This window comes from Gekko japonicus, unplaced genomic scaffold (genome assembly GCF_001447785.1).
Source record: "Gekko japonicus isolate JY-2015 unplaced genomic scaffold, Gekko_japonicus_V1.1 scaffold1498, whole genome shotgun sequence".
NCBI lineage: Eukaryota > Metazoa > Chordata > Lepidosauria > Squamata > Gekkonidae > Gekko > Gekko japonicus.
Window position 1 is genome coordinate 202764 of NW_015176494.1, and position 12163 is coordinate 214926.

Genomic DNA, 12163 nt, shown 5'->3' on the forward strand with positions numbered 1-12163 from the left:
GTGAGGCACCCCTTCCATCCCAGTTTGGTGTAATGGTTAGGAGCACGGACTCTAACCTGGGAGAACCGGGTTTGATTCCCCTCTCCTCCACATGCAGCTGGCTGGGTGACCTTGGGCCAGTCACAAGTTTTTTCCGAGCTGTTCTTTCAAGGGCAGTTCTCAAGAGAGCTCTCTCAGCCCCACCTACCTCACAGGGTGTCTGTTGTGGGGAGGGGAAGGGAAAGGAGATTGTAAGTCACTCTGAGTGAAGGGCAGGGTATAAATCCAATCTCTTCCACTCCCAGATTGCTAACTTCTCTCTTTGTACTCTCCTGCCATCAACTAGCCTGGGACAGTATCTCTTGCTAAAAGGATTAGTACTTTTAGCACACTTTACCACGCAGCCATCTAAAGACTGCCTGTTTGCTGCATGTCCCACTCCATTCATACTGACACTTTCAAGCCTTTGCACATGAGGCATGATGAGCTCAACAACTGCCCCTTCCCCTTTACTGCTCTCTGGAAAGTGGGAGTGAATTAGGCTTGGTGTAGGTACAGAGTTCAGAACTCAGGCATTCAGAATATAAGAAAGTTTAATAAATGAATAAGAATCTTACACATAATATGAACAAGCATCATGCTGTGTGAGGATAAAAAGAAACAGTGTAAACAAGCAGTCCTCTGAAACTTTTAAAAATATATATATTTTATTTCGCTTTTAATTCCCATAATACAAGTTTATACAAAACATCATAACAAAGGAAGAAATAACATTTAAACTAATTTGTCAAGGATAGCCTACAATATGCCCAAGTTGGATTGATTTCTAATATATCTATTGTCCTATCTTTATAATCCACTTGGGAACGTTCCCACAAACTTAATTCTACGTTCCAAAAATATATCATTATACAATTCATACATCTTTTGTTTCCCTTACCCCCCTTAACCCCAAATTATTTTTTTCAATTGCTATTAATTACTTGTCAATTTATTTCTTTACACTTCTAATATATAATTTTATTATGTAATTATTACAATTAAAGGAAAGCAAGAATTACTGCTGAACACCCAATTTTTAATCTAGTGTTTATCTTCGGGACGTGCTGCCCACTTCGGAATCTTTGGTTCCCCAAAGGAGTCCCTAAAAGAGATTCGCCATTGGTGGGCTGGGGATCTTCCCCATATAGTCTTACCCGCGTTACCCAACTTACATTTAAGTAAAAGTTTTTATTCCAGCACTGCCTATTTCACATCCTTATCAGGTCTAGTCCTATGAGCCACTGGCAGCCTGCATAATAGCTGTAACCCTTTCCTCTCCCGAAGGTACATCATGGACTGTCCAAGTCCTTCCCCCTTGGGTAACTCTGAGATGACCCAGAGGTAACCACCTATATGATATTTTTAGCTCTTTTAGTCTCTGTACCACTGAACACATATTTCTTCGAGCCGTCAAGATTTCATACGGGAGATCTGGGAATATTTGGGTGATAACATCATCTAGTTTCAAACCTTTTGGCTACGAGCAGTTTCTAAAATTAATTTCTGTCTTTGAACATTTACAATCTCTGCAAAAACATCTGGGATTAAGGCTGGTGACGTGGCTCTACTAGTGTTTAGTCTGTATGCTGTCGTAACCACTGTACCCGAAAGTTTCAGCTCACCACTCAGCCACGAATTTAAAGCTGTAGTCAGGTTGGTGTTCAGTTCAAAGTTTGGTGGAATCCCGTAAATTTTAATTTTCCGCTTACACACTCTTGAGTTCTAGTAACACTAACTTACTTTTGGGCCAGGCTTCATAATCACATAGCTCCAAGATAGCTTGTTTGTTATTTTTCACTTCTGCCGCAGCTGAGTCTGCAACTGCTTTAATTTCTTCCATGCTCTTTGTTAAGTTGTCTATTTTTGTAGTCATTGGAGTGATAAGACTCTTGATTTCTTCTTTAGATAATTTCATTTCTTCCTCAGCTGGTAGAGGTCTGTGTATTTTCTTCTTTTGACCTTTGGGTCCTCCCATCTCAGCCTTCAAGATTAGGAGTTTTATTATTATTTATGGTAGGCATTTTAAATTCTTCTGAAACTTTATACTTATCCTAAATGGTGTTGAATTCGGATAGACTACTAACTCTTAGGGTTGCAGCATTTAAAATTTATCTTTTACCTTCATTCTCAGAGGCTGGGACTTCTCCCCATTTTTCCTAGATATGTGGTCAAGATGGAGTCCCATTGCAAAGGCTTAGTCCTTCGTGACTTGAGCAAATACAGGCAAAGAAGAAGAGAGGCAAAAGAGCTTCCTTATATGGAGAATGTCTACTCTCCCCATTGTGAGTCCATCCTTCTCTAGGGTCATTCCCAATCTTCCAGACCCAAAAGAAATATGATCTAGGGGCTTCTGGCCTGTCCAGTCTCTGTCCCTTACATATGACAATCCAGCTGAGGTGTTAGCTGCTAAACCTTTTGTCTTACTCTGGCCAGCCCCATTTGCATCTCAAAGTATAGGTGCTTGGGAAATCACTGATTTATCCCCTGTACTTTCCCTCTTGCCAGTTGGAAACTTGCAGCAAGTCTCTTGGAGCATGAGCAGAGTGTAGACTGTACCCCATGACTGTAACATAGATGGGAAGTCTGGGGTGGAGGGCATTTCTTCACACCTCCTATCCACACATTTTGGATAGTGCAAAATAAATATAATTGAATCAGAAAGACACCACATGAACAAGACCAGATTCTAGGATACATGTTTCAAACACTTATGGCTTTTTTTCAGGCTTTTTCTTTACGGTAGCATGATCCTTGGGGCATGTTATAGACAACAGATATGCAGTTTCAACAGCCATTGGACTTGGGAGCAGTGTTCCCTCTAAGCTGAGTTAGTGTGAGCTAGCTCACAGTTTTTAGCCTCCAGCTCACACATTTTTGTCTCAGCTCAGGAAGGACGGCTCCAGAGCAAACTAATTTATGCAGTAGCCAAATCGCGCGCTCGCAACTATAATGCCAGTAGCATACAAAGTAAAAATTTTGCTCACAGGACCCCACAGCTTAGAGGGAGCATTGCGGTAGCATCCTTGATTCTCACATTTTACAGAGTGCTCTTTCAGGGAAGGAGAAAGGAAGCAAGAAAGCTGCTGCTCTTCTGGCCTGGGGTCAAGCTGGTCTTCCTGCAAGAAAGGAGTGTGACCTCCCCATGACCCTTGCAGTTTACAGAAGCCAAAGAATTCTTCCTTACATGTCTTTAATCGGCATGTCCCGTCCTGGCTACACCATTAGCTATTGTAAATGCTCCCAATGGCCTTTTAAAGATATTTTATATTTATATCTTCTTTATTTATATTTGTCTTTATACTTGCATTATTCAGAAGTTCTTTTGGGGAAACAGAGGCCATTCCATATGAACATAAGAAGCAGGTTTTTACTGAATCAGACTGTTGGTCCATTTAGCTTCCTCCTATCTACGGGGCTGGCAGCCCTTCTCCAAGGTCTTAGGCAGAGACAGATTCCCCCCTCACCTGCTATCTCCAGTCCTTTGAAGTGGGATGCCAAGGACTGAAATCAGCAGAGTATTCTGCATGCAAAGCAAGCGTTCTACTGCTGAGCCACTGATAACCAGCTTGGAGACACCATGTCACCAAACACCTTTTTGGAATAGGTCCAAGAAAGGAAACACAAGCCTCTGTTAGCTTCTCCAGCAGAATTGGGGGGGGGGGGTTGTTTTGCTGCTTTGTAACTGAACTGCCAGACATTTTGTGAGTGTATTTCTTAGTCTGTTGCAGCAAAATAAAATGGAATGCTGGTAGGCACCTCTCCTTGCATCCGATGAACTGAGTTCTGACTCATGAAAGCGAACCCCGGAATAAATGTTAAGACTATAAGATGCCACTGGACTTCTGTTTTATTTTGTGCGTACATGAGGGCGTCTGCGGGTGTGTAAACCGTTGTGCAATTTTCCTCTTGAGGACAAGGGCAGAAATGAATTTGCGGAAGAGCCCCCACCCCCACCCCCAAATCCTCCCTTTTCCTCAGCAATCTTTTTTCTTTTCTCTCCCATTCTTTTGCAGCGAACATCTCACTGTCAGAGAGAGCCTGAGGGACACTAGGACCCAGAGGCCGCCAAGCAGCAGAGGCAGGCTCCTGCTCTGACATCTTCCCTGCCTCTGCAGCCTTCCTCTGCTGATCTCCTTCCATGGTGACTGACCACCGCCGACCCAGCCCAGGTGCCAGACCGCGGGAGGAGCAGCGCTCTGACCCCAATGGCCTCTCCCAGGACAGTCACCATCGTGGCCCTCTCGGTAGCCCTGGGGCTCTTCTTTGTCTTCATGGGGACCATCAAACTGACCCCTCGGCTCAGCAAAGATGCTTACAATGAAATGGTGAGTAGCTCGGCTAGGGTGGGAGACATTTTGCTGGCACTGGCAGCGTTCCCCAAACTGAACTGCCAGACATTTTGTGAGTGTATTTCTTAGTCTGTTGCCGCAAAATAAAATGGAATGCTGGTAGGCACCTCTCCTTGCATCCGATGAACTGAGTTCTGACTCATGAAAGCGAACCCCGGAATAAATGTTAAGACTATAAGATGCCACTGGACTTCTGTTTTATTTTGTGCGTACATGAGGGCGTCTGCGGGTGTGTAAACCGTTGTGCAATTTTCCTCTTGAGGATAAGGGCAGAAATGAATTTGCGGAAGAGCCCCCACCCCCACCCCCAAATCCTCCCTTTTCCTCAGCAATCTTTTTTCTTTTCTCTCCCATTCTTTTGCAGCGAACATCTCACTGTCAGAGAGAGAGAGAGCCTGAGGGACATTAGGACCCAGAGGCCGCCAAGCAGCAGAGGCAGGCTCCTGCTCTGACATCTTCCCTGCCTCTGCAGCCTTCCTCTGCTGATCTCCTTCCATGGTGACTGACCACCGCCGACCCAGCCCAGGTGCCAGACCGCGGGAGGAGCAGCGCTCTGACCCCAATGGCCTCTCCCAGGACAGTCACCATCGTGGCCCTCTCGGTAGCCCTGGGGCTCTTCTTTGTCTTCATGGGGACCATCAAACTGACCCCTCGGCTCAGCAAAGATGCTTACAATGAAATGGTGAGTAGCTCGGCTAGGGTGGGAGACATTTTGCTGGCACTGGCAGCGTTCCCCGGGTCTGCCTGCTTCTCCCGTCATGAGCTGCCCTAGCTGTGGATGTGCCAAGGCTGGGGGTGGAGGGTGGGGAATGGGTACCACAAACAGCATCTTTGGTTGGCAGGGAAGCCCAAATCTCACCCACTTGCTGCTCAGCTCCCCTTAGCTGTCAATCAGTGGTTAGATCCCTCTGGCTTCCTATTCCCCCCTATTGCTTCTTTCCCCCCCCCCCCCAAAGCAAGAGAAGGGAAGGAGGATGGAGAAAATATGGAACGGAGAGGGCTGTCCATAAACATGTGAAATTCTTGCTTTAAATGAGATGTACCAGGGCATGGCAAGGATGCCCATATTTTCCATTCTTTCTGTATACGGGGAGCAAGATAATACAGGACCCCAAAGGGATGCCTTAAGATGATATGGGGCCGGGGGGGGGGGGGGGGGGGGTGTGTCCAAGGGCAAGGCCAGCAATATCTGGTCCTCTGAAGTGGCCTGCCTCAGGCAGCTGATTTGGGGATACTATTAACCAATTATTGTTAATTACCTTTACAAGAGGGGTCATTTGGATGACCTGTCTGGGGCATTAGAAAGGTCTCCAGCCTCATCAGGCAAAGGGTAATTTACATGCTGCCCCCCACCAGAGAAGATTCTGGAAAATGACACCTTTGGATTCTCTCTCAGCCAGGGATTTCTGGCTGAGGAAGTGCAGTGTCTCTCCCTGTAGCTTGGATGCTTTCCACCCTTTCCTATCCTGGCTCCACAAAATCTGATAGTGAGCCCTGTGGGCAATTGGAGCCCAGTTGCCCCTCAACCATTTAAGGCTTTCCTTTCCTGGTTTGCTAGGATTGTTTTTCCAAGGTGAGAAACACACCACCATGGAAGTTTCCAGCATGTTCTGGTATTACTCCTGATATACTCTCCTCCCTAGGGAAGCAGATGAATGAATTGTAGTAGTTCTGTTCATTGCTAAGCTGCCTGAGGGGAGGCCTGGCAAAATAACTGTCCTCGTGAGGTATAAAGAGAAAGGGTAGCTGACTGAAATAGCCTAGGCTGGTTTTAAAATCCTAACCTAGTAAACCCCCTTTTCTTGTGCTACTGTCTATTAATTTAAATATGCCTCAGTGTTACCAGCAGTGGTGATTCTCTGTGATGTCACTTTTTGGAATTTTTCTGTATCCTTTTTTTAGATGTAGTATTTTTTAAACAAACCCACTGTTGTTAGTTGCTTTACTCTGTAACATTCTAGAACTCTGGTTTCAATCCTCATTCCAGAGGGGGAACCTTCTTTAGATCTGAGTGTTGCTTCTCCCACTTTGCCTATCTATGGAGTGGTGCTCGCCCACTCTGGATGGACTGAGTTCTCTCAAACTGGTTTTGCTTACAAACTGGCCTCTCTTTGTAACATCTCTCCACTCTGTTGCTCGTAACATTAAATGTAAATACCGTATATCTGCTATGGGATGTGTACTTCATGCATCTGGCTCTGCCTCATGCAGGCTTATGCTGAAATAAATCTTACTAGTCTTTAAAACTGCTGTGGGGCTTCTCTGTGATTTTGGATTCCGATAATATCTCCAAAAAAAAAACCCAACACCTGAACATAGCTTCCATTCTTCAGCTTTCAGGTATTTCTAAATTACTCTTTGCAAATAACTTACTTCATGTAACCTAAACTTCATTTTGCTTCATTTTCTTCCCTCCACACACCTGACCATAGCTTCCATCCTTCAGCTTTCAGTTATTTCTAAATTACTCTTTGCAAATAGGTTCAATAACTTACTTCATGTAACATAAACTTCATTTTGCTTCATTTTCTTCCCTTTTACTCCACTCTTCTCTTGGTATTTCTTCCAACTCCCAAATTGCTTTTTTCCATTGGAATAAGTTGCCATTCCTACTCCTTAGCTGACTGACCAGCAAAAGGAACACCCAATCTGTCCTCTTCCTGTCTGGGACCAGGAGGCAGGACTTCTAGTCAAAGGGTGTTACCTTCCTCAGCATCAGAAGACTGGCAACTTTTTAAAATACTTGCTAGCAAGAGTAATAGGATACAATTCATCAAGGGATGAACAACCTTGCAAAGTCAAGGGGGAAAGCCAGTCTACCACCACCTAGAGTTCCCAGGAAGCCTGAAGAAAAATGACCTGTCCCTTTAAAAGAGGCTTACCTGGCAACTAACATGCTAATAAGTCTCTCTTAAAGGGACAGGACACTTTCCCTCCAGGCAGTTGGCAACCGTAAACCTAGGAGAAGCAGAATGAGTATCTGTTGTGTTCACTAACAGGTGAGTTGACATGAGTTATTTGGTAAAATAACCCAGGATCCCAGTGAACAATGGAGTTACGGTTGTGTTCAAATACTTTGTTGATAAGAACAAAAGAGACGCCAATGTTGGATCAGGCCAAAGGCCCATCCAGTCCAACACTCTGTCACACAGTGGCCAAAAATACCAGGTGCCATCAGGAGGTCCACCAGTGGGCCCAGGACACTAAGAGCCCTCCCACTGTTGACCCCCCCAAGCACCAAGATGACAGAGCATCACTTGCCCCAGAGTCCCTATCTATACCTTGTGGCTAATAGCCACTGATGGACCTCTGCTCCATATGCTTATCTAATTCCCTTTTGAAGCCGTCCATGCTTGTAGCTGCCACCACTTCCTGTGGCAGTGAATTCCATGTGCTAATCACTGTTTGGGTGAAGAAGTACTTGCTTTTATCTGTTCTAACCCGACCGCTCAGCAATTTCATTGAGTGCCCACGAGTTCTTGTACTGTGAGAAAGGGAGAAAAGTACCTCTTTCTCTACCTGCTCTATCCCATGCATAATCTTATAAACTTCAATCATGTCACCCCTCAGTCATTTCTCCAAGCTAAAGAGCCCTGCAAGTGATCTGCAAGTGCTGTTGTATCTACCACTAAATGGAAAATAGATGGATAAATCCAATAGGAGTACAACTCAGTCCTGTGTCTGTTTGCTCAGAAGTACTTTCAGGAGATTGCAGATTTAGTATTTATAGAATGAGAGCTGTGTATCCAAGAATAAGAATAACACAAGTTTAATACCCCTGTTCAGCCATGAAGTTCATCTGTGATGCCATTGTGGTAGTGGTGGAAAATGCCATCAAATCCCAGCTGACTTATAGGCAGGAAACGTTTCAGAGGTGGTTTGCCATTGCCTGCCTCCGTGTCATGGCCCTGGTATTCCTTGGAGATCTCCCATCCAAATACTAGCCAGGGCCATCGCTGCTCAGCTTCCAAAATCTGACGAGATTGGGCTAGCTTAGGCTATCCAGGTCAGACACCATCGGAGGCAGAGTCACACCTTTCTAAGCCGATTGGTTTAATGGACTTAGAAGGATGTGATTCTACTTATGATGGAACTGTAGGTGACCTGGGGCCAGTCACGATCTCAACATAGCCCAGCTTACCTCCAAGGCTGTTGCAAGGACAAAATGAGGAGACACCATGCATGCTGCCCTGAGATCCTTAGCGGAAGAGTGGGTTTTTAAAAACTGTAGCAAATATTTCCCTAAACATTCAGAATACTTCTCAGTAGCTGCTCAGCAACCAGTGCTTTTAGCACTCAGAAGATGGGATGGGATGGAGCTCAGAGGAAGAGAATCTGCGTTGCATCCAGAAGATCCCAGGTTCAATCCCTGGCATCTCCACTTTGAAAAAAGGGTGAGATAGTCAGGGACCCGAGAGAGACCTTAGACACTCCCTACCCGTCAGAGGAGACAGGGCTGATCTTGATAGACGAAGGGTCCCACTCAGTGGTCACGTCCATACCAGGATTCTGGCATGGTCACCAAAGAAGGAAAAGAAAGTCCTATCCTGTTAAAGGTAAAGGTTCCCTTGCTCGAAAGCCAGTCAAGTCCGACGCTAGGGTTGCGGTGCTCATCTCCGTTTCAAAGCCGAAGAGCCAGCGCTGTCCGAAGACGTTTCCGTGGTCATGTGGCCGGCATGACTAAACACCAAGGCGCACGGAACGCTGTTACCTTCCCACCGAAGTGGTACCTATTTATCTACTTGCAATTTCATGCTTTCGAACTGCTAGGTTGTTAACAGAGGCTTAATGGGATGTTATTTACCAAGTGATGCTATTTACTCCCATGCTGTGAAAAGCTTCGATTGCCCATTTCTATACATTAAGCCACTGTTAAAGGGACAGGACATTTTTCTCCAAGCCTGTTGGCAACCCACATTTTGGTCTCCCTTGGCTGCTAAGGTGAAGCATTTCTTCCCCTACTTTCACAAAGCATGTGCCTGCGTTCATGCACCTTCCAACTTTTCCCTGGGTTTGTTGCAATCTCTCATAATCTGCTTTACTGGACAATATTTTTGGAAAGACTACAGTCAAGCCTGGGTGGATGAGAAAATGCAGATCTTTCCTGGTCCCACCAACTACGATGCCCCAGTCCCCCAGTGGTTGCCAAAACCCCCCCCATGCAACAGGAGGGCTTGGGGGAAGTTCTTAGTTGGCAATTAGTATATCACTATACCACAGAAACGTCTTTGGACAGTGCTGACTCTTCGGCTTGGAAATGGAGATGAGCACCACATCCCTAGAGTCGGATTCAAGTGGCTTTCGAGCAAGGGAAACCTTTACCTATAGTGGTATGCAGCGGTCATTTTGTAGGAAAAGAGGTGCAGGAGCTCATTAGCATAACTCATTAGCATAACTTATTTGCATATGCCACATACCCTGGCATCACCAGAAGTGTGTCAGAAGGCAACACCCACCACTCAGGCTCCATTGGACTGTTTTGGATTGCTAGCTATGAGTGAGGGGACGCGCAGATCCTCGTGCTCCTCGTGGCCCAGGGCTGCTGGGAGCAGGGGGTGGGGCTTGTTGCATGTGCCCGCCCCCTGGGCTCTTTACTGCCGGAGCTCCGCTCCTGTGCACTCCTGCAGGAAATGACCCCTGGTGGTATGTCAATTAGCAGTTGGGGGGGAAGCGCTCTGGTGGCAGGTGAAATGGCAGCTACTGCGGGCTCAGGCAAAAGAGATTTTTATTTAATTAATTATATTTTTAAATCGTCTAATCCCTGTGACTGCGGGGCTCTAGGCGATGTACAGATTAAAAGCAATAAAAGCCATAAAACCATAATCAGACAATATAATTAATTAATTAGAATCAAGTGGCAATTTTTGTGGTTCCCTCCCATTTCTGACCTGTGGGCGCTTCGTGCTGGGAAACCCACCACATGGATGCTCTGTTGCCACTGCAAATGCCTCTCCGTTCACAGAAGCAACAAGAGCCCCATTGCTGTGTGGAAGAGGCCAGCACAAGGTAGCATTCATGCATCCATGGGGCTGACTGCTGCGGAACAGCTGAGCCTGTGATGAAAGTCCCTATATAGCGACAGACCTTTCAACCTTATGATGAGAAATGGCACCCAAGGTGGGAGAGCATCACCTCTGATTCAGTTACTGATGGCTCCTCTCCACACAGGTGATTTAATTGCATTATGAGCAAAACTGACTTCCAGCCGAGCACGTCCTTCAAGGCCGTGCGGCACTCGAGTGCGAAATGAGCTAGAACTCAGACGCCTACCGGCACTGAACACCCTCCCGTTGCTGTTTTCATTGCAGAAACGAGCCTACAAGAGCTACGTCCGCGCACTGCCCATGCTGAAGAAGATGGGGGTCAACTCCATCATGCTGCGCAAGAGCATCGGCACCCTGGAGGTGGCCAGTGGCATCGTCATGACGCTGGTCCCTGGGCGCCCCAAGGACGTGGCCAACTTTGTGCTGCTGCTGCTGGTCCTGGCTGTGCTCTTCTTCCACCAGCTGGTGGGCGACCCACTGAAACGCTATGCCCACGCCCTGGTCTTTGGGATCCTCCTGACCTGCCGCCTGCTGATCGCCCGTCAGCCGGAGGAGCCACTGCCCGAGAAGAGGACCCTGTCGGTGAATGGCGAGGAGCAGCCACTTCTTGCAGAGGAGGCTCCGGAGAAGGGCAAGATCAAGGTGTCCTAGTGAGGGGCCTATGAGGGACACGGACCCTCCCAGCAGCTCTCTCTCTCTCTCTCTTTCCCAAACACCTACTTAAAGATCGGAGTTTCTTTTTCTTTTGGTTTTTGTCAAGGGTTGCAAATTGGAGCATGGGGGGTGGGGCTTAGTTTGCAGGCTAACCAAGAACTTGGCTTCTGCACACCAACCCTCTTGAGCTGCTCTCTCCTGTACCCCCCCCTACACACGTAGACATGGTTAAACTTTCCAGATGAATAAGCGTTTCTTGTGTTGAGTGAGTGACTGTGTGTGTGTGTGTATGAGTGTGTGTATGAAACAGATGGCTGAATTGCTTAAGCTGACCTGCCTCTGCAACAGCTTGTATCCTTCAAGGGCAAAAAGGAGCACAGGAGGCCTAGATCCTGTGATCTGCACACGTCTCTGATCCTCTCCCCTCTCTGCCAAGCATCTAGCACTGGAGGGACAGACCCCCCCCCCCCCCACCTGAAATGAACTTTTTGTCCTGCTTCACTATGAGCCATGGCTGAATTGCTTAAGCTGACCTGCCTCTGCAACAGCTTGTATCCTTCAAGGCCAAACATCTGTCTGTGCTGCTGCCAAAAAGATCAGAGACCGCTCATTGCCTGCCTAGAAATAAATATGTTTTTTCCCACTATGCAGTTGCTCAGACTTGAAAGAGCAACAGGTTGCCGTGGCTGGGGTGGGTGAGGGCTTGGAGTGAAAGGCCACCTCCTTTGCCCACTGCGCTTGTCAATCTGACGAGCTCAAACGGAATGGAGTCCCTGTTCAGAAGCTGCTTCGGTTCTGTTAGTGCTGCACTTGGAAGGGGGAACAGAAGGAGAGGGGGAAACGGTCATCCGGGGAGAAATGTGTTTTTGGTTTTTCAGTGTGTTGCCTTTCTTGGTATTGTCTGGTTGACATCCTCCCTTCCTCCCCCTTTTTTTAATTTATGACAATAAACTTTTTGAAATTTGGAGGAAAAGCTTCCTTGGGTTTTGTATGAGTCCCAGTGCGGGTCGTATCCAGGGGTCGTTTCGTAGAAAAAGAGCTAGGGGGACTCATTAGCATAACTCATTAGCATATGCCACACCCCCTGACATCACC

General features: G+C 46.7%; 1 protein-coding gene across 1 annotated transcript; it reads left to right on the forward strand.

Moving 5' to 3' along the window:
* The first annotated feature begins 4826 nt into the window (after nt 1-4826).
* TMEM35 (transmembrane protein 35) lies at nt 4827-11187 on the forward strand. Its single transcript, XM_015427289.1, has 2 exons — nt 4827-5052; nt 10679-11187. Exons 1-2 carry the CDS (start codon nt 4933-4935, stop codon nt 11063-11065), a joined length of 507 nt encoding a protein of 168 aa, XP_015282775.1. The 5' UTR covers nt 4827-4932; the 3' UTR covers nt 11066-11187.
* The last annotated feature ends 976 nt before the right edge of the window (nt 11188-12163 follow it).

What these genes read in the sequence shown, in the direction of transcription:
- TMEM35 (XM_015427289.1), top strand. Translation starts at nt 4,933, where the DNA reads ATGGCCTCTCCCAGGACAGTCACCATCGTGGCCCTCTCGGTAGCCCTG. An exon ending in AAGATGCTTACAATGAAATG is followed by an intron (nt 5,053 to 10,678) that starts GTGAGTAGCTCG and finishes TTTTCATTGCAG; the next exon opens with AAACGAGCCTACAAGAGCTA.